This window comes from Thalassophryne amazonica, chromosome 6, assembly GCF_902500255.1.
Source record: "Thalassophryne amazonica chromosome 6, fThaAma1.1, whole genome shotgun sequence".
In the NCBI taxonomy this organism is placed as follows: Eukaryota; Metazoa; Chordata; class Actinopteri; order Batrachoidiformes; family Batrachoididae; genus Thalassophryne; species Thalassophryne amazonica.
The window spans coordinates 59,481,647-59,507,852 of NC_047108.1; the positions used below are offsets into that span (position 1 = coordinate 59,481,647).

The following is a 26,206-nucleotide window of genomic DNA, read 5'->3' on the forward strand; positions in this document are numbered from 1 at the left end:
CCTGTTGTGGGTCCGTGTTCCTTCACTTTCACAACAGGATATCTCGGCTAGCGTCATGGATCCCGAGGGGCGTCAACCGGCTGTTGAACGGCCAATGGAAGAACAAGGCGCACAGGCGTCCGCAGGAGGGGTAATCGGTGAGTTGCAGCGGATCCTCACCGCTTTCACGACTCAGTTGGATTTGATGACCGAGCAGAACGTCCTCCTGAACCGCAGGGTGGAGGCTCTCGCCGCGCAGGTGGAAGCGCGCCCTCCGGGCGCCGCTGCGGCTCTCCCTCCCGTAGAACCTGTGCGTACCAGCGACGTTCCACTGGTTGTCCAACGACCCCTCCCACCTTCCCCTGAAGCATACATAAGCCCCCCAGAGCCGTACGGAGGCTGTGTGGAGACGTGCGCGGATTTTCTTATGCAGTGTTCGCTCGTCTTCGCACAGCGTCCCGTCATGTACGCGACTGACGCTAGCAAAGTAGCTTATGTGATAAATCTGCTTCGTGGTGAGGCACGCGCTTGGGCTACAGCGCTCTGGGAGCAAAGTTCATGGCTCCTTCTGACATATGATGGGTTTGTGAGGGAGCTCAGAACGGTGTTCGATCACCCTAATAGAGGAGAGACCGCTTCAGCCGTGCTGCTGTCAATGAGACAGGGGCGCCGGAGCGCAGCTGCCTATGCAGTCGACTTCCGCATCGCGGCTGCGAGGTCCGGCTGGAATAGCGCTGCTCTCCGCGCCGCCTTCGTAAACGGACTGTCGTTGGTCCTCAAGGAGCACCTGATGGCTAAGGACGAACCGCGGGATTTAGATGGGCTTATCGATCTTGTTATACGATTAGACAATCGGTTAAATGAGCGCCGTCGGGAACGAGACGAAGGGCATGGCCAGGCACGCGTCGTCCCTCTCCCTTCCGGTTCCGACCGCGTTCCGCCCTCCTCACGCTCCACGGCCCCTGCGCTCCGTGCAGTTACAGCCCCCCCTGCTGACGAAGCTATGGACACGAGTAGGGCAACATTTAGGGCACCGGTCACACAAAGGAGGCTGGCCTGCGGGGCGTGTTTTGTTTGTGGCTCGATTGAGCATCAAGTAAGGGACTGCCCCGAGCGGTTAAACACCAACGCCCGCCCCTAGAAACTGGGCTAGGGGTGGGCCGAGACGTTCACGTGGGACACACCCACATCGCCACACGACTCCCAGTTACAATCCTTTATGAGGATTTAACCCTGAAGGCCCCAGCACTGGTGGACACGGGCTCAGAAGGGAATTTGCTAGACAGCAAATGGGCCAGGGAGATAGGGTTCCCTCTGGTGGCGCTTACCTCGCCTGTGCAGGTACGGGCGCTAGATGGCTCCCTACTCCCTCCAATCACTCACAAGACACCACCAGTAACTCTGGTGGTGTCGGGGAATCACCGGGAGGAAATCGAGTTTTTCGTGACTCCGGCCACCTCCCGTGTGATTTTAGGTTTTCCCTGGATGTTGAAACACAATCCCCGGATCAATTGGCCGTCCGGGGTAGTGGTTCAGTGGAGCGAGACCTGCCATCGGGTATGTTTAGGTTCCTTGGTTCCTCCCGGTTCCCAGGCCAGGGAGGAGGTCAGAGCCCCGCCCAATCTAGGGACGGTGCCGGTGCAGTACCATGACCTTGCGGAGGTGTTCAGCAAGGATCTGGCACTCACCCTTCCCCCGCACCGCCCGTATGATTGTGCCATTGATTTGGTTCCAGGCGTTGAGTTCCCGTCCAGTAGGCTGTACAACCTCTCACGACCTGAAAGCGAATCAATGGAGACCTACATCCGGGACTCTTTGGCTGCCGGGTTGATCCGGAATTCCACCTCCCCGATGGGTGCGGGTTTCTTTTTTGTGGGGAAAAAGGATGGCGGATTACGTCCATGCATCGATTACAGGGGGCTGAACGAAATCACGGTTCGTAACCGATACCCCTTACCCTTGTTGGATTCGGTGTTCACGCCCCTGCATGGAGCCAAGATATTCACCAAGCTTGATCTTAGGAATGCGTATCACCTGGTTCGGATCCGGAAGGGAGACGAGTGGAAGACGGCATTTAACACCCCGTTAGGTCATTTTGAGTACCTGGTCATGCCGTTCGGTCTTACAAATGCTCCCGTGACGTTCCAAGCATTGGTTAATGATGTCTTGCGGGACTTCCTGCACCGATTCGTCTTCGTATATTTAGACGACATACTCATCTTTTCTCCGGATCCTGAGACCCATGTCCGACATGTACGTCAGGTCCTGCAGCGATTATTGGAGAACCGGCTGTTTGTTAAGGGCGAGAAGTGTGAGTTTCACCGCACCTCTTTGTCCTTCCTGGGGTTCATCATCTCCCCCAACTCCGTCGCTCCTGATCCGGCCAAGGTTGCGGCGGTGAGAGACTGGCCCCAACCCACAAGCCGTAGGAAGCTGCAACAGTTCCTCGGCTTTGCGAATTTCTACAGGAGGTTCATTAAGGGCTACAGTCAGGTTGTTAGCCCCCTGACAGCCCTGACCTCACCAAAAGTCCCCTTCACCTGGTCGGATCGTTGCGATGCCGCGTTCAAGGAGTTGAAACGGCGCTTCTCGTCTGCACCCGTTCTGGTGCAGCCCGATCCTAGTCGCCAGTTAGTGGTTGAAGTGGACGCCTCGGACTCAGGGATAGGAGCTGTGCTGTCCCAGAGTGGGAAGACCGATAAGGTCCTTCATCCGTGTGCCTATTTTTCCCGCAGGTTGACCCCGGCTGAACGGAACTATGACGTCGGCAACCGAGAACTCCTTGCGGTGAAAGAGGCTCTTGAAGAGTGGAGACACCTGTTGGAGGGAACGTCCGTGCCATTCACGGTTTTCACTGACCACCGGAACCTGGAATATATCAGGACCGCCAAGCGGCTGAATCCCAGGCAAGCCCGCTGGTCACTGTTCTTCGGCCGTTTTGACTTCCGCATCACCTACCGGCCCGGGACCAAGAACCAGAAATCGGATGCCTTGTCCCGGGTACACGAAGACGAGGTCAAAGCGGAGTTGTCGGATCCACCGGAACCCATCATCCCGGAGTCCACTATCGTGGCCACCCTCACCTGGGATGTAGAGAGAACCGTCCGGGAGGCCCTGGCACGAAGCCCGGACCCCGGGACTGGACCAAAGAACAGACTTTACGTCCCACCAGAGGCAAGGGCTGCAGTCCTGGACTTCTGTCACGGTTCTAAGCTCTCCTGTCATCCAGGGGTGCGAAGAACCGTGGCAGTTGTCCGGCAGCGCTTCTGGTGGGCGTCCCTGGAGGCCGACGTCCGGGACTATATCCAGGCCTGTACCACCTGCGCCAGGGGCAAGGCCGACCATCGCAAGGCTCCGGGACTGCTACAGCCGCTGCCCGTGCCTCATCGCCCCTGGTCCCACATCGGCCTGGATTTTGTCACGGGCCTCCCGCCGTCCCAGGGAAACACCGTCATCCTCACGATAGTGGACCGATTCTCCAAGGCGGCCCACTTCGTGGCCCTCCCGAAGCTCCCAACGGCCCAGGAGACAGCGGACCTCCTGGTCCACCACGTCGTCCGCCTGCATGGGATACCATCAGACATCGTCTCCGATCGCGGTCCCCAGTTCTCCTCGCATGTCTGGAGGAGCTTTTGCCGGGAACTGGGGGCCACGGTCAGTCTCTCATCCGGGTATCACCCCCAGACCAACGGGCAAGCAGAGCGGGCCAATCAAGAAATGGAGCAAACACTGCGTTGTGTGACAGCCGCGCACCCGGCGGCCTGGAGTACTCATCTGGCCTGGATCGAGTACGCCCACAACAGTCAAGTGTCATCAGCCACCGGCCTCTCCCCCTTTGAGGTGTGTTTGGGGTATCAGCCCCCATTGTTCCCGGTGGTTGAGGGAGAGGTCGGTGTGCCCTCGGTCCAGGCCCACCTGCGGAAGTGCCGTCGGGTGTGGCGTGCCGCCCGTTCTGCTTTGTTGAAGGCCCGGATGAGGGCGAATTTAATACAACTATTTGGTGTTTCGCAGTTGTGAATCTTGTTACATTTGGTGGGCCGTGACTCACATGAGAGGTCAGTTTCAGCAGCGTTCCGGTGTCAGGAGCTCAGCACTCACAGTGTAAGCACATTTCATGAAGTATGGACAATAAGACAACATCGGGGCACAGCAAAAGTCCATCACAGGTGCTACACCTCCTCTAAATAACCCTCTCAACTTGGGAGAGCGTATAATCATCATAATCGCCTGTGAACTGACTAAATTAATGCCATCTACATCCTCCCTTTGCCATTGTTTACATGCACTGTGAGACAGCGGAACACCCTGCTCAGCGTACCGCTCTTGTTGGAGCAACATCTCTGCTATTCTGGCATTGTAGGATAGCTCACCCACATATTGAGTTTGCATTACAGTGTCCAGTTGTTTGCAAAATGGCACTGAATTTGCCGACATGAGAAGATGCTGCTTGATGAGTGTGAGTATTGGTTTACGATCATTTAGGCATAAAAACACACAAGATACACAAGTTCTTGTGCCAAATATCACAATTATCTCGGAACTACTTTTTGCGCAGGAATTCATCAAGTACGGCGGCCACGGGAGTGTACTAACACAGAATATACAAAAACTGTATAGACGTTCGGCCAAAACGAGCGCATCCACTTTTAGCTTGCCATAAACTAAGCTTGTGACGCTCGTGAGAGTATCACAGTGGCACCCTGCTCAGAGTGCCGCTCTCATTGAACCCACATCTCTGCTATTTTAGCATTGTGGGATAGCTCACCTACAGATTGAGCTCGCTGGACTACTTTCGCGAAACTGCTCAGCGTGCCGCTCTCGTTGGAGCGACAACACAGAGAATGTGTCCTTTCCCAGATAGATCTCTTTTAGTGCAGCTTCTTGTTCTGACTTTAACACGAAGTTAACACCCAAGTCTTTCATCGCCAACTGTAAATGGTAATCAAAACATTCCAATCGTATCTTTCTGAACTCTTCCGCATCAAACTCCATCGTGTCAATGTTTACAATGCTCATAAACTTTTACGTTTCTTAAATATTTATTATGGCCACTCTTAAAACTTCAGTTCTCCTTATAATTTTATCACTGGTAAATTTTAGAATTGATTTAGATGAGATATACTCATTATCTCACAGGAATATATCACAATTATCTGGGAACTACTTTTTGCGCAGGAATTCATCAAGCACATTGGCCGCGGGCGCGTACTAACACAGACTCCCCAGAAACTGTGGAAAGTTTTTCGGCCATAACGAGAGAGTTCACTTTTAGCTTGTCATAAGCTAAGCTAGTGGCGCTCGCGAGAGTGTGTGAAAGTGGAACTTTGCTGGCACCGCAGTGCATTCTGGGAAGCGCAGGCAGCCACCAGGTGCATTATGGGAAATGCTGAAACACCGAATTAAGTATTTCATTTTAAAATATTATGTAAAACATTGGACACCTTGTTTTTATTCAGGACCACAAGGAAAAGTTCCTACCGGCGTGAAGTTAGACAGTAGACAGTGGGCAAAAAATGTTTTTAAAATGGAAATAAACGTGTCCTGTTGAACTCTACCTTTAAAAAATCCCAAATAAAACAATGATTTGGTTTGGATGCTAAAACCAAAAATACAACGACAGAATATGGAAAGTGTAAACAGATATATACTCATTTATTAGGCTTGTGCTTTGAATCTGTCAACTCCTTACACCTCACTCTAGTCACAACTTTAGTTAAAAAAGTGCTGCAAAAACAATTATGAAAAGAACTGACAGTTACACATCAAAAAACAACAATGAGAAATAAAATGACAAAAACAATTTAAAAATTAAAAAAATAGTCAAGATAACAAGTGACTACTGTACAAATAATATTTCAAAAATTCAAAATTTCTGTGCTGAATAACTGTCCACATTTAAGCAGTAATAGCTTTTACATGGGCAAGTGCATTTTGGCGCCACCTGCCCAGATATGTCAAGTGCCCTTGCCCCATGCCCACCAACCACCATTTCACCCCCTCCCACCGCTCAATTTCACTGTATTTAATGATATGACGAACTACTGTCTGGAAAACGAATCACTGTCCAGATACTGAATAACTGTCCACATTTAAGCAGTAATAGCTTTTACATGGGCAAGTGCATTTTGGCGCCACATGCCCAGATGTCAAGTGCCCTTGCCCCAGGCCCACCAACCTCCATTTCACCCCCTCTCACCCCTCAATTTCACTGTATTTAATGGTATGACAAACTACTGTCTGGAATTTGAATCACTGTCCAGATACTGAATAACTGTCCACATTTAAGCAGTAATAGCTTTTACATGGGCAAGTGCATTTTGGCACCACCTGCCCAGATATGTCAAGTGCCCTTGCCCCATCCACCCCAACCCTCATTTCACCCCCTCCCACCCCTCAATTTCACTGTATTTAATGATAAGACAACTACTGTCTGGAAATTGAATCATTGTCCAAATACTGAATAACTGTCCAAGCTTAACCTCCATTCACAGTTGCCCATGTAAAAGCAGAAAATCAGAATTTTTGAAATATTATACTATACACAGTAGTCACTTGTCATCATGACTATTTTTTTATTTTTTAAATTTTTGTCATTCTTTTATTTCTAGTTGTTTTTTGATGTGTAACTGTCAGTTCTTTTCATAATTGTTTTTGCAGCACTTTTTTAACTAAAGTTGTGACTAGAGTGAGGTGTAAGGAGTTGACAGATTTAATTCAAAGCACAAGCCTAATAAATAAGTATATGTCTGTTTACGCTTTCCATATTCTGTCGTTGTATTTTTGGTTTTAGCATCAAAACCAAATCATTGTTTTATTTTGGATTTTTTAAAAGGTAGAATTCAACAGGGCCCATAATACAACCAGAACTGCTTCATCGCGAATTACTGTCTGAATAATGAACTACTGTCTAACTTCAGGACAAAGTTCCTTATTTTATTTTATTGTCCGAGATCTATAGCAACTCCATTCCAGACCTTGAGACAAATACTTTTGACAGTAGGAATTGTTGTTTTTAGTCTGACCGTGTAGATTTTGCGTAGTCTGAATCCTGGAGGGTAATTACACAGAAATAAATTAGTAATAAATATAAATGAACTGTACCTTCTTCTCGGTAGTAAGTTCGGTCAGGCGAAGGTCTTTGTGGTTTCCCTTTGGCCATGGCCTCTTTCAGCTTCTTCTCATACAGACCTCTGGTGGAGTCTGGCCAATAAACGTTCACGTAACAGCAGTAACAAAATATTATTGAAGACACAATACAGTAAGGAGACAGACACCGTGAGGAGGCCACAGACCAGCCGCGAACTCACCAACTACAGGTCCGTGTTTTATCCCGTATTCATCGAGCAGCTCGGCGAGCTCATCCGCAGACTTGCTGCGCAATGAACTCATCGTCGCTTTTTGGCTCTTCTTGCGTCTGTGTACTTTCGAGAAAATTGCACTTTCAGCTGCTAAAAGCAACTGCTGTAGTGTCCGAAAATCACTCCCGCGTTACGTCAGTGAACGAAGCTGTGTCAAACTCGGAAATGATTCACAAATCACTGAACCACAAAACATAGACTCGGTCGCGGATACCGCCATGAACCACTAACTGAGGAGGAGGCGGTGTGACGCAGGAAGTGACGTAGGAGATGGAAGCGAGGAGACCACAGAAACAATATAAAAAGCAAAAACGGTGATTAAAGCGAGGCAAAGAGGAGGTAAAACAGCAGTTTGTTTCTCCCGGCTTCATCAACCCGGTGAAGGTAACTAAAGCCGAACACGACAAAGTAGGAACCATGAACTAGTGATAGAGAAACCCAACCACTGAATCAATATGAAGCAATTGTGTTGAAATGGTTCAGTGTTTCGAAGCATTTGATACAATTAAACATGGCGACATCTGCTGGCCAGTCTTCAACATAGCACTTGGGTGGAACAATAAAGGGCAAGATCTGAAACAGAAAGCCACTGTTATGTATGTTTAATAATAACGGTTCTATGTGCATCTTTTCGTTTAAAGACATTAATAATATACTTGTGTTAGCAGGGCCAAGTGGTTAGTGCTGTAGCGTAATTTAAGAATAATAATTAGCAGTTGTTAACTTGTTAACTTTGCTGCACACGTCAGCAACATAAGATGTAGCAAGTTTAAATATTGAATAATTATTAAGATCCGAAATTTTAAGGGGTCTCACCCGCGAGTACCTAAATCACAGTTTTAGGTAATTTATAATTATTTGGCCACACACGGCTGCACCATAAATATGAAGTGATTTTAAATCATTATTCTTTGGAATTAATGGTATTTCACGTACGTGCCAAAATAATTAACAATTTTAAGACTTAACAATTATTCAGAATGATATTTAATTAACTTGAAGTTATCAGGGCACCACCAATGTTTTAAGCCATAGGAACTTTAATTTAAACATTAATCAATAATCAGTCTCAGATCTACAACCCCTGGCAAAAATTATGGAATCACCGGCCTCGGAGGATGTTCATTCAGTTTAATTTTGTAGAAAAAAAGCAGATCACAGACATGACACAAAACTAAAGTCATTTCAAATGGCAACTTTCTGGCTTTAAGAAACACTATAAGAAATCAGGAAAAAAAATTGTGGCAGTCAGTCAGTAACGGTTACTTTTTTAGACCAAGCAGAGGGAAAAAAATATGGAATCACTCAATTCTGAGGAAAAAATTATGGAATCATGAAAAACAAAAGAATGCTCCAACACATCACTAGTATTTTGTTGCACCACCTCTGGCTTTTATAACAGCTTGCAGTCTCTGAGGCATGGACTTAATGAGTGACAAACAGTACTCTTCATCAATCTGGCTCCAACTTTCTCTGATTGCTGTTGCCAGATCAGCTTTGCAGGTTGGAGCCTTGTCATGGACCATTTTCTTCAACTTCCACCAAAGATTTTCAATTGGATTAAGATCCGGGCTATTTGCAGGCCATGACATTGACCCTATGTGTCTTTTTGCAAGGAATGCTTTCACAGTTTTTGCTCTATGGCAAGATGCATCCTTTCAATTGATGGGATAAGAAAAGTGTCCAAAATATCAATGTAAACTTGTGCATTTATTGATGATGTAATGACAGCCATCTCCCCAGTGCCTTTACCTGACATGCAGCCCCATATCATCAATGACTGTGGAAATGTACATGTTCTCTTCAGGCAGTCATCTTTATAAGTCTCATTGGAACGGCACCAAACAAAAGTTCCAGCATCATCACCTTGCCCAATGCAGATTCGAGATTCATCACTGAATATGACTTTCATCCAGTCATCCACAGTCCATAATTGCTTTTCTTTAGCCCAGTGTAACCTTGTTTTTTTCTGTTTAGGTGTTAATGATGGCTTTCGTTTAGCTTTTCTGTATGTAAATCCCATTTCCTTTAGGCAGTTTCTTACAGTTCGGTCACAGACGTTGACTCCAGTTTCCTCCCATTCGTTCCTCATTTGTTTTGTTGTGCATTTTCGATTTTTGAGACATATTGCTTTAAGTTTTCTGTCTTGACGCTTTGATGTCTTCCTTGGTCTACCAGTATGTTTGCCTTTAACAACCTTCCCATGTTGTTTGTATTTGGTCCAGAGTTTAGACACAGCTGACTGTGAACAACCAACATCTTTTGCAACATTGCGTGATGATTTACCCTCTTTTAAGAGTTTGATAATCCTCTCCTTTGTTTCAATTGACATCTCTCGTGTTGGAGCCATGATTCATGTCGGTCCGCTTGGTGCAAAAGCTCTCCAAGGTGTGATCACTCCTTTTTAGATGCAGACTAATGAGCACATCTGATTTGATGCAGGTGTTAGTTTTGGGGATGAAAATTTACAGGGTGATTCCATAATTTATTCCCCAGAATTGAGTGAGTCCATATTTTTTCCCTCTGCTTGGTCTAAAAAGTAACTGTTACTGACTGCCACAATTATTTTTCCTGATTTCTTATAGTGTTTCTTAAAGCCAGACAGTTGCCATTTGAAATGACTTTAGTTTTGTGTCATGTCTGTGATCTGCTTTTTTTCTACAAAATTAAACAACTGAATGAACATCCTCCGAGGCCGGTGATTCCATAATTATTGCCAGGGGTTGTAAGTAAGTCCCTTCGGCTGCTCCCTTGTTTGTACTCGGGGTCGCCACAGCAAAACCAAGGTGGATCTGCATGTTGAATTGGCACAGGTTTTACGCCGGATGCCCTTCCTGACGCAACTCCACATTACATGGAGAAATGTGGCAGGGGTGGGATTTGAACCTGGAGCCTTCTGAACTGAAACCAAGCGCATTAACCACTTGGCCACCACCCCCTATTAATCAGTCTCAGATCTAAAAGTCGTAATTTCTACAATATGATTGACCAACACTGGTTCCACCTGAACACAGTAAAACCACTGCAGGGATATTTACGTACATTTACTTACAATTATACAAGAAAAAATTAACATGTTAATAGCATTTTGAGGATATGAACAATGATTAAATAGTTATATTGTGGACACATTTTGTTACTCATGAGATGTTGAAAGAAAGCAGTGAAATAAGTTTAAGGAATTAAGTAAATGATCTGATTTGAATTTAGTGATGAATTTTGGATCGCCAATTCTTATTATTCAGAAAATTCTCAGACAAATCTGTATGAAGCCACCTTGTACCACTTAACAAAGCCCAGTTGAACCTGATGGGTCACTTAACTAGTTCTTTGAAGCTGTTTAACGATCCAATTGACTTTGGTCATTGATGGGCTGGTTCTGGCCTGAGCTTGTCTGGTTCTGTGGTTGAACTGCTGGTTTTCCCCAGTGATACCAGATGTGGTTTTGGCTTGGTTTACTGGCAGGACAGACTGATGGTTCTGTGGGTCAGTATTGGTTCTGGTTGACCCAAGAATGAAGGTTTAGGTGTTTGATAAAAATGGTGCTCTGGTGTCCTCAAAAACTTGTGGGGCCAGATTAAAAGCCAGCAGTACCTCCTCTTCAGCGGCCCACACAACAGGACCCCCCCCTCAACGGGCGCCTCCTGGCGCACGGCCGGGCTTGTCCGGATGGCGACGGTAGAAGTCGGCCAGGAGGGCCGGGTCCAGGATGAAGCCCTTCTTCACCCAGGAGCGCTCCTCGGGACCGTACCCCTCCCAGTCCACCAGATATTGAAAACCCCGGCCCATCCGACGGACATCAAGGAGCCGGCGTACAGTCCAAGCCGGTTCCCCGTCGATGATCCGGGCAGGAGGCGGCGCCGGACCCGGGGTGCAGAGGGGTGAGGTGTGAAGGGGCTTGATCCGGGAAACATGAAAAACTGGATGGATCCGCAGTGAGGCCGGAAGCTGGAGCCTCACTGCGGCGGGGTTGATGACCTTGAGGATCTTGTAAGGTCCGATGTACCGTTCTTGAAGTTTCGGTGAGTCTACCTGCAGAGGAATGTCCTTGGTGGACAACCAGACCTCCTGCCCAGGACGATACTTGGGGGCCGGGGCCCGCCGCCGGTCTGCATGTTTCTTCGCCCTCGTCCGGGCCTTCAACAAGGCAGAGCGGGCGGCACGCCATACCCGACGGCACTTCCGTAGGTGGGCCTGGACCGAGGGCACACCGACCTCTCCCTCAACCACCGGAAACAAGGGGGGCTGATACCCCAAGCACACCTCAAACGGGGAGAGGCCGGTGGCTGATGACACTTGGCTGTTGTGGGCGTACTCGATCCAGGCCAGGTGGGTACTCCAGGCCGTCGGGTGCGCGGCTGTCACACAGCGAAGGGTCTGCTCCAGTTCCTGATTCGCCCGCTCTGCCTGCCCGTTGGTCTGGGGGTGGTACCCAGACGAGAGGCTAACCGTGGCCCCCAGTTCCCGGCAAAAGCTCCTCCAGACGTGCGAGGTGAACTGGGGACCGCGATCGGAGACGATGTTTGATGGTATGCCATGCAGACGGACGACGTGGTGGACCAGGAGGTCTGCTGTCTCCTGGGCCGTTGGGAGCTTCGGGAGGGCCACGAAGTGGGCCGCCTTGGAGAAACGGTCCACTATCGTGAAGACGACGGTGTGTCCCTGGGACGGCGGGAGACCCGTGACAAAATCCAGGCCGATGTGGGACCAGGGGCGATGAGGCACGGGCAGTGGCTGTAGCTGCCCTGAGGTCTTTCTGTGGTCGGCCTTGCCCCTGGCGCAGGTGGTACAGGCCTGGACGTAGTCCCGGACGTCGGCCTCCAGGGATGCCCACCAGAAGCGTTGCCGGACGACTGTCACGGTCCTTCGCACCCCAGGGTGACAGGAGAGTTTAGAACCGTGACAGAAGTCCAGGACTGCAGCCCTAGCCTCTGGTGGGACGTATAGTCTGTCCTTTGGTCCGTTTCCGGGGTCCAGGTCACGGGTCAGGGCCTCCCGGACGGTCTTCTCCACGTCCCAGGTGAGGGCGGCCACGATAGCGGACTCCGGGATGATGGGATCCGGGGGATCCGACGGTTCCGTTTTGACTTCGTCTTCATGCACCCGGGACAATGCATCCGATCTTTGATTCTTGGTCCCGGGACGGTAGGTAATCCGGAAGTCAAAACAGCCAAAGAACAGTGACCAGCGGGCTTGCCTGGGGTTCAGCCGCTTGGCGGTCCTGATGTACTCCAGGTTCCGATGGTCAGTGAAAACCGTGAATGGCACGGCTGTTCCCTCCAACAGATGTCTCCACTCTTCGAGGGCCTCTTTCACAGCAAGGAGTTCCCGATTGCCGACGTCATAGTTCCGTTCAGCGGGGGTCAACCTGCGGGAAAAATAGGCACACGGGTGAAGGACCTTATCGGTCTTCCCGCTCTGGGAGAGCACCGCTCCTATCCCTGAGTCCGAGGCATCCACTTCAACCACTAACTGGCGGCTAGGATCGGGCTGCACCAGAACTGGTGCAGACGAAAAGCGCCGTTTCAACTCCTTGAACGCGGCTTTGCACCGATCCGACCAGGTGAAGGGGACTTTTGGTGAGGTCAGGGCTGTCAGGGGGCTAACTACCTGACTGTAGCCCTTAATGAACCTCCTGTAGAAATGAGCAAAGCCGAGGAACTGTTGCAGCTTCCTACGGCTTGTGGGTTGGGGCCAATCTCTCACCGCCGCAACCTTGGCCGGATCAGGGGCGACGGAGTTAGAGGAGATGATAATCCCCAGGAAGGACAAAGAAGTGCGGTGGAATTCACACTTCTCGCCCTTCACAAACAGGCGGTTCTCCAACAACCGCTGCAGGACCTGACGGACATGCCGGACATGAGTCTCAGGATCCGGGGAAAAGATGAGTATATCGTCTAGATACACGAAGACGAACCGGTGCAGGAAGTCCCGCAAGACATCGTTTACCAACGCTTGGAAAGTCGCGGGAGCATTAGTGAGACCGAACGGCATGACCAGGTACTCAAAATGACCTAGGGGGGTGTTAAATGCCGTCTTCCATTCGTCTCCCTTCCGGATCCGAACCAAATGATACGCATTCCTAAGATCCAGCTTGGTGAAGATTTTGGCTCCATGCAAGGGGGTGAACACTGAATCCAACAAGGGCAACGGGTATCGGTTGCGAACCGTGATTTCGTTCAACCCCATGTAATCAATGCATGGACGAAGCCCGCCATCTTTTTTACCCACAAAAAAGAAACCTGCACCCATCGGAGAGGTGGAATTCCGGATCAACCCGGCAGCTAATGAGTCCCGGATGTAGGTCTCCATTGATTCACGCTCCGGCCGTGAGAGGTTGTACAGCCTACTGGACGGGAACTCACTGCCTGGAACCAAATCAATGGCACAATCATACGGGCGGTGGGGAGGAAGCGTGAGAGCCAGATCCTTGCTGAACACGTCAGCAAGGTCATGGTACTCCGCCGGCACCGCCTTCAGATTGGGCGGGACTCGGACCTCCTCCTTAGCTTGGGAGCCGGGAGGAACCGAGGAACCTAGACACTCCCGATGGCAGGTTTCGCTCCACTGAACCACTACCCCGGACGGCCAATCGATCCGGGGATTGTGCTTTAGCATCCAGGGAAAACCCAAAACCACACGGGAGGTGGCCTGAGTCACAAAGAACTCGATCACCTCCCGGTGGTTACCTGACACCACCAGAGTTACTGGAGGTGTCTTATGCGTGATTGGTGGGAGTAGGGAGCCATCTAGCGCCCGAACCTGCACAGGCGAGGTAAGAGCCACCAGAGGGAGCCCTATCTCCCTGGCCCATCTACTGTCAAGCAGATTCCCCTCAGAGCCCGTGTCCACCAGTGCTGGGGCCTTCAGGGTTGAATCCTCAAACAGGATTGTGACTGGGAGTCGTGTAGCAATGTGGGTGTGTCCCACGTGAATGTTTTGGCCCACCCCTGGCCCAGTCTCTAGGGGCGGGCGTTTGGCGTTTGACCGCTCGGGGCAGTCTCTCACATGGTGCTCTATTGAACCACAAACAAGACACGCTCCGTGGGTCCATCTCCTCTGTGCATCTGGTGCCCTAAATGTTGCCCTACTCGTGTCCCTAGCTTCGTCAGTAGGGGGAGCTGTGACCCCACGGAGCGCAGGGGCTGTGGAGCGTGGGGAAGGCGGAGCTCGATCGGAACCGGAAGGGAGAGGGACGACGCGTGCCTGGCCACGCCCTTCGCCTCGTTCCTGACGGCGTTCTTCTAACCGGTTGTCAAGTCGTATGACCAGATCGATGAGCCCGTCTAAGTCCCGTGGTTCGTCCTTCGCCACCAGGTGCTCTTTTAGGACCAATGACAGTCCGTTTACAAAGGCGGCGCGGAGGGCAGTGCTATTCCAGCCGGATCTCGCCGCCGCGATGCGGAAGGCGACTGCATAGGCAGCTGCGCTCCGACGCCCCTGTCTCATTGACAGTAGCGCGGTTGAAGCGGACTCTCCTCTGTTGGGATGGTTGAACACCGTTCTGAGCTCCCGTACAAACCCAACGTATGTATGAAGGAGCCGTGAGTTCTGCTCCCAGAGCGCTGTAGCCCAAGCGCGTGCCTCCCCGCGAAGCAGATTTATTACATAAGCTACTTTGCTAGCATCAGTCGCGTACATCACGGGACGCTGTGCGAAGACGAGCGAACACTGCATCAGAAAATCCGCGCATGTCTCCACACAGCCTCCGTACGGTTCTGGAGGGCTTATGTATGCTTCTGGGGACGGAGGAAGGGACCGTTGAACGACCAGTGGAACGTCACTTTCACGCGCAGGGTCCTCGGGAGGGAGAGCCGCAGCGGCGCCCGGAGGGCGCGCCTCCACTTGTGCGGCGAGAGCCTCCACCCTGCGGTTTAGGAGAACGTGCTGCTCGGTCATTAAATCGATCCGAGAGGTGAAAGCGGTGAGGATCCGCTGCAACTCACCGATTACCCCTCCCGAAGCCGCCGACGCGCCTTGGTCTTCCATTGGCCGTTCAACAGCCGGTTGACGCCCCTCGGGGTCCATGACGCTGGCCAAGATATCCTGTTGTGAAAGTGTAGGTACACGGACCCACAACAGGGGGCGCAATGAACGGACAATGGAGGAAGGTGAATAACAAGGTTTACTATTGTGAAACGAGCACAATGAATACAACAATCACAATTTGGGGTCGAATCCGCTGGTGTCGTGTGGGCAGGCTCGAAGGTAGGAGACGTCCGTCTCAGTCGAACCGAAACCACCCAGATCTCCTCTGCCACCGAACCCTGGAAATACTGGAACCGCCAAGTCCCGAAGTCCCAGGTGGCCACTGCCTCCGCTCGTCGGATCCGGTACTGCTGGCGGGAGAGAGCAACAACACAGGTGTGGATGCGACAGCACCCAGTAACGGAGAGGGGAGAAGCCGCCTCCACCTCTAGTCACAATATGGCAGGCAGGTGAGTACTTATCCAAGCAATTTAGCTTTCAGTAATCAGCAGTCCTGAAAAGGTTTAACAAGTCTTTTAATCAGAATATAAATGCAGAGTACGTTACCTCAGTCTAAAGGCGATATCTCGGCACTGAGGTGGAGACGCCGTCCTCCTGATATACCTCTGTGCTGAGTGGAACAGCTGTGTCCAGTGATGGGTGACAGCTGTCACCCAGGCTGCTCCCATAAGGCGGCAGCGCCCTCTGGTGCCTGGAGCCCGCACTCCAGGCAGGGCGCCCTCTGGTGGTGGTGGGCCAGCAGTACCTCCTCTTCAGCGGCCCACACAACACCAAATTTACCTTTTGGTACAAATAAAGTAACCTTGAACCTTGATGGGACCTCTTCAGCCATGAAGAAAAACATAGAAGGTAAAAGGACTTACGAGTTTGCAAGCGGATCAGAGAAAGCACAAAAGAGAAAACAAGAGAGTGAACAAGAGTAAAAGAGGATGACTTTGTTCTTGGCTTTTTAAAGTGGATTCTACGTCACTAAGTTACGCCCATTTGGTGTGTAGTTCAGTGGTGGACACTGTCTAATTCGATAACCGATAATTATCAAAGCTAATGTTTTTGTTAGCGGATTAGCTTTTCAGATAAGGTTTAAAACCATCATCGGACCAATTATTTTCAGATAAATTTAGTTCCGATAACTTTCAGTCCACTAACCTTTTTTTTTTGCTGGTAAAGCGAGCAAAGTTTAACAGTCAAAAATGTTTGTAAACCCTAAAATCAAACATTTTAATCCCTGTCATGTGTAGATCAGTTGTTTATGGCATGGAAATATAGACTGGAATGGACGTGCGCGCCTCAATCTTTTAGTGTCTCTCAGGACAGGAAGGCGCATTACTAAGGGTGGAGATGTGCCGATCATAAATAATAAACTGACCGCTTTTTTTGCACTCGCGTCAATGGATTTTTTATAAATGAAGCCTTGTAAATTGTATTCCAGCTGATTAAAAGCTTTAACGAACCCATACATGCCTGGATAAAAAATCCTTTTGTATTAAAATATAAATCTGAAGTATGCCTTGCGATTGTGGTCATTTATCTTGCTGCTTTTTCCACTCTAATATTATTGCTAGTCTTTTAATGACAACAACATATATATGATTTTTACTAACATTTTATTACAAGTCGATATAAAGCCATTCAGAATTTATGACTTTTGACCCTCAGTCAGGGTAAAAAGTACCTCCTCCATCTCCTCCAACCACACTGTTAAAATTTAAATGCTCCCTGTGACCACCATGTACATATCATATTAAACAACAACTGCAAGTATATATGTAGACATAAATATATTTAACCCCTTAACGCCTATTGTCACATATATGCTACAATATTTGACTCAAATATGCAACATACCAAATTGACCAGTATGCCTGTTGTCGCAAATTTGCAACATACCATTATTATTATTATAACATTGTAACATAAATTATTACCAAAATACCAAAATTACTATTTATTTTTTGTGCAAAAGTGAAAGTAATAATCTCAACATTATTTACCATTTACTTAAAGGCAAAAACACACACAAAACATTTTTTTATATACAGCTATATAAATTCAGGCGTTAAAGGGGTTAAACATTTTTGTTTCCATATCTGTATGCATGTGAACGCAGCTTAATGAAAAGAACTTAGTCTCAGTATATCGATATTAAATTGTGACATAACGACTTTAAAATAGACATTTGTTTTCATAATTACATTAAGGCTCTTGTACAGTTCATTTTAGTATTCGAGAATTTGTTTTTGTAGTTGGTGCAGTTGATGGTGAAGCACTGGCTGCCTTTTTTCTTCTCATTTCGCTTCTGTTTAACTAGCTCAAGGTGCTCTCTCCACCCTTAGTAATGGTCGCCGTGCGGCACGCCGCTAGTCACGTGACGTCCATTCCAGTCTCTATTTCCATGGTTTATGGCATGGAAATATAGACTGGAGTGGATGTGCGCGCCTCAATCTATCCGGTTGTTAAGTGTGACATAACGCATCATGTGATTTTCAACTTCCTGCTCCAAACATAAAAGGCGCGCTGTCATTAACATTGAGAACTGCACTGAGACGATCTGATCAGGCTGCACTTACACTGTTGCACATGAACAACAGCATTAACATCGCAACATAAAACTCTTTGTATATTGTGCCTAAAAGTCTCCTGGATATATTAACTGGGTTTTTAGACGTTGTTACTGCGTTTGTTTTATGTAAAAATGTCAGACGTTCAGGTTGTTTCTCTGTTATTTTCAATGGGAGTTGCTGCGAGCTGCGATCGCTTCCTGTTCATGTCGTTGGGGGAGAAAGTGAAGCTTGCACTTTAACGTCCTGTTTATTGTAATAAATATTTTTTTATTAACAAACAGACATGTATATTTTACCTGTGCATAATAAAATATGCAAAATAAAAGAAAAAAAATGTTATTAAGTGTTCTGACCATAGAGCCAGACGAATGCGGTTAACGGAGGTGGAGGCGGAGAAGGGAGGGACGGAGATTTGCCCACAATGTAAACACAAACTAAACTTAAACTGTAAATCCTTAAAAGGATCATACAGATGTAACTTTGCTTGTAAACTTGGAGGTCTTTGGACCCGGAAACAGATTTATCACGTGATGCGTTACGTCAGCGCTTAACAACCGGATTAGCTTTGCTCTGGACAGGAAGGCGCCATTACTAAGAGTGGAGATGTGCCGATCGTCAATATAAACTGACAGCTTTTTTTGCACTAGCGTCACTATTTCTTAACGGATTTTAATACATGTAGGTTTGTTTTAAATCCCTTTAATTGCTCTTTCTAATGACCCTATGCATGTGTGGGTGAAAAAAACTTTTATGTAAAATGCAGAAATTTGGGGAAATTATGACAAACTGTGCTGCTTTTCTCTCTCTGTTGTCACTATTTGTTAACTCTCTTTCTAATGAACCCATACATGTCTGAGTAGAAAAAAATGTTTTATGTAAAGTTTGGAAATTTGGGGATAATATTCCATTCTGTTCATTTACTGTGATGTTTTTTTTTTCCTGTCATCATAATTCTCGATGGATTTTTATAAATGAAGCCTTGTAAGTTGTATTCAAGCTGATTAAAAGCTCTAACGAACCCATACATGCCTGGATGAACAATCCTTATGTATTAAAATATAAATCTGAAGCATGCCTTGCCATTGTGGTCTTTTACCTTGCTGCTTTTTCCACTGTAATATTATTGCTAGTCTTTTAATGACAACAACATATATATGATTTTTACTAACATTTTATTACAAGTAGATATAAAGCCATTCAGAATTTATGACTTTTGACCCTCAGTCAGGGTAAAAAGTACCTCCTCCATCCCCTCCAACCACACTGTTAAAATTTAAATGCCGCCTGTGACCACCATGTACATATCATATTGCAAGTATATATATATTTAAACATTTTTGTTTCCATATTTGTATGCATGTGAATGCAGCTTAATGAAAAGAACTTATGGCGTTGAGTTATAGTCTCAGTATATTGATATTAAATTGTGACATAACGACTTTAAAATAGACATTTGTTTTACATAATTACATTAAGGCTATTGTACAGTTGATTTTAGTATTCGAGAATTTGTTTTTGTAGTTGGTGCAGTTGATGGTGAAGCACTGGCTGCCTTTTTTCCCCTCATTTCGCTTCTGTTTAACTGGCTCAAGGTGCTCTCTCCACCCTTAGTAATAGCCACCGAGCAGCACGCCGCTAGTCACGTAACGTCCATTCCAGTCTCTATTGCCATGGTTTATGGCAGACTGGCTGTCGCTTGTTGATGACGTCATCTTTAAGCGCAACAAGTGAAACTGGTTTATCAGAAGCTGACAGTATAATCTGATGTGGCCGCGTCCGAATAAAAGTTACCGGTTATCTGTAATAAAGATGATTTTTTTTGCAGTTTATCGGTTTAGCATCATAAACGATAGCTTTTCAGTTATTGGAATAATGGTTATCAAAGCTAACCTTTTGATTAGCTGTGCCCACCACTGGTGTAGTTTCACTCAAAGTCAGACTTCAGATGCAGAGTTTAAATATATTGACATACATTTTGTTCTTAGGTTCCTTTTAATCACACCAAAATGATTAGAGCTTTTGAATACCTTCTTACACAAACCATTGATTAAAAGAAAAACATTTCACCATGCCAAAGCATGAATAATTCTAGAATCACATTTAACATACACCAAGTTATAAAAGGAAACACAGCAGGTTAAATTGGATATATGCAAATGGACTTTTTGCTTAATTATGCACCCAAGAAAAACATTATAACTTTCATATGTGGCTAAAATAATGTTCTTTACAACACAAAGTGGTTGTGTTTTTCCCACTGCTAACCTGCAGGAAAAACTATGGTGAGATGAACCAAGTTTGTCTTGCAGATAACGTTTGACCCAGGAATACTTTGAAGAGAATTTTGGAAACATGTAGCCAATAAAATTGGTCCCAGGATTGGGGGATGTTAACTTCTCCTGGCCTGGAATATCTCTGGTTTTGATGCTTGGCTGTTATGGCCCAGTCACACAGCACTTAATGAAGGGCAACGAAGCCCAAACGAAACAAGAAATCTGGACTTTCGTTGGCATCGTTTAACCTTCGCGCAGCTTTGTTACTGCAGCTGGTGCTTTGTCAGCATTTTTAAACTGTAGAAAAATTTCAATTCGCCCGTATTTCTTTTTGACAGCTTCTTATTGTTTGCTTAGTTTTTGTAATGTTAGCGTTTCGTTGGACTTCATTCGACCAGCTAAATGGTTTCATACAGTGCAGAAGCCGGTTTGTGAGCGCTGCTGTGGTGGAGAGATGCAGTTCCTCCGTGGCGGTGCTGGTGTGTGGTGTGGGGCTTCTGCCACTGTGTGCGATGGGGTGAGTGCGGCTGCTGTCATGTCTGGCCAGCCAGGAAGAATTTGTCGGCCTCTTCTACCAGCGCAGGGTAGTCCGTGATCGTGGTGTTGGCTAGAGCCCGACCGATATGGATTTTTTGAGGCCGATGCCGATAACGATATTTGGATGAAAAAAATGCCGATAATTGATAAATCGGCTGATTTGCCGATAGCTGATAAATCAGCTGTTATATATTTTTTTAAATGAATAAAATGTTCTTTTTTTTTGGACTCTTAACAAAAAAGGTATGAGCTAAAAACTGAAGCTTTGTCCTCATATTGATTAATTTTATAACAGAGAAGAATTTTCAAGTTCAAAAAATGCAAAAATGCAATTGGAGCAGTTAGGGGGCTATTCAAACGGGCCAACTAGTAAGATATCACTCCTGAAAATGATCTTTGGCATATCACGTGAGGTAAATCTGCCCTACGATTGAATTTTGGAAAACCATGTGACGGGTAACCAATTTCGATTGGACACTCACATTGCACACGTCATCACACATCTTCTATGAGGAGTACCAAGATGGCTGACAGTGGATCAAAAGTCCGCAAAGTTAACTTTTCAGCAAAAAAAAAAAAGTAAGTTTCTATCTCATATCACTACAAAGTTATTTACAGTTTAGTAAAGCTTGGTCCCAGCTGTTGTATATGACGGCGTCAGCCCCAGAGGGTTAATGGCGAATGGCACTAATTCCCAGAACCCTTCCGGATGACCAGTGAATCTGAATGTTTCAACCTCTTAGCAGTAAATGAAAGTTTTTCATGCTAGAAATAAGGTCTACACAACGTGGGCTTAATAAAAAGCGTGACCGACGCAATGAAGCACATTTGACACATTACTACATAAACTGAGTTAATCAAACTGAGTTGAACTGAAACAGGGGAAATGTGGGGTGAATGTAATCGCAAAGTTTTTACAAACAACCTCCTTATAAACTTGTATGCTTTTGTCAGATGATCAGTGCAGTGTAACGGCAAACTACGGGGGCCGGTGATGAACACATTTAAGCAGGGGTGTAAGCAGCTCTCAGTTGAATGGAGTCAGAGCTCCATCTACTGGACAAACGGTGCAAGGACATTTTACATTGCCAACACAAACATTATTTCAGTAACTGTTCTGTTTATGAGAAATTATCGCGTTCTATCGGCAAAATTTCGGCCGATAGTGAGTACTTTGAAAAGGGCTTATATTGGCCGATAATATCGGTCGGGCTCTAGTGTTGGCCAGCGCTGATGCACCTGAGGAGTCCGTGTGAACGCCGCGCATTGACTCCCCATGTGCGGTTATTTCCACCAGCTGCAGTAGATCCACAACGTAAATTCTGCCTTCCAGAGCAGCTCTTATATAATCATCTGAATCATCTACTTGTTGCCACATGTACAGAAGGCCTGGATTGTCATTCCCACACACATATATTATTATATTTAATAAAAAATAATAAGCGCACGCAGGAGGCAATCGCTGCTGCTGCCGCTGCATTCATCTTCCGTCGGAAATTACAGGGCAAACTCAGCCTGATTGTTTGGATTTTTGCTTGGAGTCAGTGCATGGCGTTCACAGGGACTGATCAGTTTACTGCTCTGATGATATATTCAATCATCTTTACACTTATTTTTATTCCCCCTTTTGACGGTTTTCTGTTATAAATCAATATATATGGCTTAGTAATGTAATACAGTGATACAGCAACAACCACAGCACACCAGCATTTTTTGCAGCCTCTTTTGCACTCCTGCAATATTTTTAGCTCCTGCGCCTCCTGCGCCTTTCAGTACAGCCGTGAGAGAGTTGCTCTACAAAAGGTCCGGCCGGTGTCCTCTCAAGAACTGCAGCATTCTGTCCATGAACTCTGAAGGGCTTGCAGTGCTCCAGCCCGTACAGAGAGGAGAGCCTGCTGGCCCTTTCAGTCTGACAGTTCAAAAGTTTTGAGGAGGTCATCCTTGATTGCTGTGTATTTGTTCGCAGCGGGAGGCTACACGCGGCAGAACACATACATTAAAGGCAAACATACGTAGCTGCAAGCACATCTACAAATGCAACGATGCGAAAACGCTCAGTACACGTGCATTTCGGGTGTACAGACACCTATTAGAGTTTTGGTATTTGAGAGATTTGAGAAATTTTTAGCGTGTTTGGATTGTTTATTTTCTGGTGGAGTACGAGGTCTATTAGAAAAGAAACCGACCGTTTTATTTTTTTAAAAAACTATATGGGTTTGATTCATATGTTTTTACATCAGCCAAGCTTGAACCTTCGTGCGCATGCGTGAGTTTTTCCACGCCTGTCGGTGACCAGCCCCCTCGTCGGATTTTCATTGTCTGAGAAGTTGCTGAGAGACTGGCGCTGTGCTTCATCAAAATTTTTTCAGAAACTGTGAGGCACATCCGAGTGGATGCCATTCGAGAAATTAAGCTGGTTTTCGGTGAAAATTTTAACGGCTGATGAGAGATTTTGGATTGTTTCTATCGCTGTAAGGACTTCCCACGGAGCGGGACGTCGCGCAGCGCTCCGAGGCGACGTTGTCATCCCGTTTCAAGCTGAACACCTCCAAATTTAAGCCTCTATTGACCCAGGACGTCGTGAGAGAACAGAGAACTTTCAGAAGAGGTTGGAATCAGCAGTTAAAGATTTTTTTAATGAAAGATGTGCGGATGGATTGGCGCGTCGGCTTGCAGCCGGCACGGCGCACCCGCCACAGGAAAAACACCTCCGTGTTGATAACCATTTGTAAAATCCAGGCGGCTTTTGGTGGCTTTCAGTTGAGTGAGTATCTGAGAAATTGTTTAACAGCAGGGCATGTTCCAACTTGTCCTTAAGGCTTCCAACGGAGGTGTTTTTCCTGTGGCGGGCGCGCCGCGCCGGCGACAATAACACTCCTTATTCTCTACCAAGCCTGTAACATTTTCACCGAAAGCCAGATAAATTTTTCTAATGGTTTCCAGCTGCCAGTCTCTAACAGTTTCTGAAAAAATTCTGATGGAAAAAAAGCCCAAATCATTCCGCCATTTCCTGGCAATGAAACAACGACGAGGGGGCTGGACCACTCCTCACTCAAAGCCTGCTCACAGGCGAAGGACGCAACTGACAGGCGTGGAAAAACTCACGCATGTGCACGAGGGTTCAAGCTTGTCTGACGCAATCACACGTGATTCAAATCCATATGGTTTTTGAAAAAAATAATAAGGTCGGATACTTTTCTAATAGACCTCGTATTAGAGTGCACGTTCAGATTGGGCTGTTCTTGTGTGTATGCGTGTGCGTGCATGCCTGCGTTTTTCTTTCTTTTTTTAACTGTCTGAGCAGACAGACAGACAGCTTGACAGCACCTCTCGCTCGCTCTTGAACATTTTATAATATATAAAAGTAAAACTATAAATTGCTGTACAAGTACATGTGCCTCTCCATCAACTTTGACATTTTAGATCATTTTTCTTTTCTTGTGCATCATCCAGAGCTCTGTGTAGGTTTCGTTGATTTTTTTTTTCAATCATTGAAATGTTTTTGCTTTTCTTGCAAGTGTATTTATATTTTTCATGAGTGTACATTCTTTCCCAGTCATGGAAAGGCCAGTAAAATATGTTCATTACCCTGTGTATTGGCCAAGCGGTGAGCAGGATCGTGTTTTTACTGCTGTGACTGTGGACAAAAAAATTTAAAACGGCAGGACAAATTTACTTCAAACTTGGTGGGAATATCACCTGGATAGATATCTAGATGAGGTTAGATTTTGGAATAGTTTAGTCAGGGGTCAAGCGTGCGAGGATTATACAATTGGCCATCTGGGGGCGCTGTTCTCCACTTGCGTCTTTACAACTTGGCCCCCATAATAATATAACAGCCAACAAACAAACCCACAAAAAATATGTAAGTTAACATTTAAAAAGAAAAGAATTACTGTCAGCACTTATATAAAAATAATAAATAATAATAGTAACATTATAAAACATAGAACTAATAATGTAGAAAATGATTTCATCTTAAAGTACTTCTTACAAGCATCACTAAAATTGATCATACAAAAACAATAACCTAAATGGTAATAAATAAATAAACAGACTTTGCTAAAATTACTATCAGAATTCAGCAAGATTTTCTTTAATGTGCCTCATGTGTATCTATTGACTTTATTCTGTGCCTATGCAGTCCAGACTAGAATTTTCAAACAGAATTGATTTAATGTTCCATGTAAATCACCTCCACTTTCCACTGCATTACATCCATTTCACCAGGAGATGGCCTTAATGAGCCAAGATAATGCACAGTTGCTGAAAGGGTGAACCGGTTTTCATGCTAAGCTTTGGAAAAGGTTTCTGACCCTGTCTGGATTGCTGACCTTTGGTGAGAATCAGAATCTTCTTTAGCAGACTGTAGCTCTCACAGTACTTATGTGGTAAACATTAAGTAGGATATTGTGCAAAAGGCAATCTATATACAATAATGTACCACAATGATGTGTGAGGTGTATGTTTTTTAGTGTCTATGTGTAAGTCAGCTGCTCTGCATGTTTGTGCACCAGGTGTTACAGAAGTGTAGTTACAGAGTGATACAGTGCATCTGGAAAGTATTCACAGCACTTTACTTTTTCTACATTTTATATTAAAGCCTTATTCCAAAACCTAGTATATTCACCCCCTGCACCCCCCCCCCCAAAAAAAATTCTACTTACAACACCCCATAAAGACAACATGAAAAAAGTTTTGTTGTTAATTTTTTTTTCAATTAAAAAAGAAAAAAAAAAGAAATCACATGTGCATCAGTATTCACAACTTTTGCTCAGTACATTGTTGATGCACCTTTGGCAGCAGTTACAGCCTCAAGTCTTCTTGAATATGCTGCCACAAGCTTGGTACACCTATTTTTGGGCAGTTTTGCCTAGTCATCTTATAATCATAGTCATTATAATTATATTTGGACTAGTATGGTATTACATTATTATTGTGATGGCCAAGTGGTTAAAGCAGTGGGGTTGTGACCAAAGATCCTCATTTCAAATCCCCATCAGTCAATATAATCACTCAGAGCCCTTGAGCAAGGTTCTTAATCCCCAACTTGCCTCCGGTATGTTGTGAGTGCCTTGCATGGCAGTGCCGTGACATCGGTGTGTGTGTATATATGGGGGAAAGAGAGTCATCATTGTAAAGCGCTTTTACAGATAATGGCACACAACCTACGTTGAACTCTATATGTTACTTTTTTACAAATTAAATTTTCGGGGAAAAAAAATCACCTGTACCCTGACGAGCAAATTTTTGCAAATAGTGTCAGCACAGTAATGACAAAAAACAAACAAACAAACAAAACAATTAGATTGCTTGAGGATGTCACAATTTATTACAAAAGTGAATGAGGTTTAACATCACTTCTTTCTGCAATGATTCAGTGAAGCATAAAATATCTCATTTGGATCCCAGTTCAGTTTAATATGATTTGATTAAATGTAATATCCCCCCCCCCCCCCCAAAAAAAAAAAAAAAAAATCTGTTTTAATAAACTGAATAAGTTTGAACT

At 46.1% G+C, this 26,206-nt stretch overlaps 1 protein-coding gene across 6 annotated transcripts in view; it reads right to left on the bottom strand.

The window, feature by feature from the left end:
• The window catches only part of LOC117512232 (emerin-like), a 57,779-nt gene extending 50,277 nt beyond the window's left edge, over nucleotides 1-7,502 (bottom strand). For 3 of the 6 annotated variants that reach the window (XM_034172225.1, XM_034172222.1, XM_034172221.1), the window contains exons 1-2: nucleotides 7,287-7,500; nucleotides 7,081-7,179 (exon numbers count right to left, since the gene is read on the bottom strand). In XM_034172225.1, the coding sequence (XP_034028116.1) occupies nucleotides 7,081-7,179; nucleotides 7,287-7,368 (181 nt within the window). In that variant the 5' untranslated portion in view covers nucleotides 7,369-7,500. Of the gene's footprint in view, nucleotides 1-7,080; nucleotides 7,180-7,286 lie in introns of all 6 variants that reach the window. The other 3 variants (XM_034172220.1, XM_034172223.1, XM_034172224.1) reach the window with 3 other exon arrangements.
• Between the last annotated feature and the right edge of the window lie 18,704 nt (nucleotides 7,503-26,206).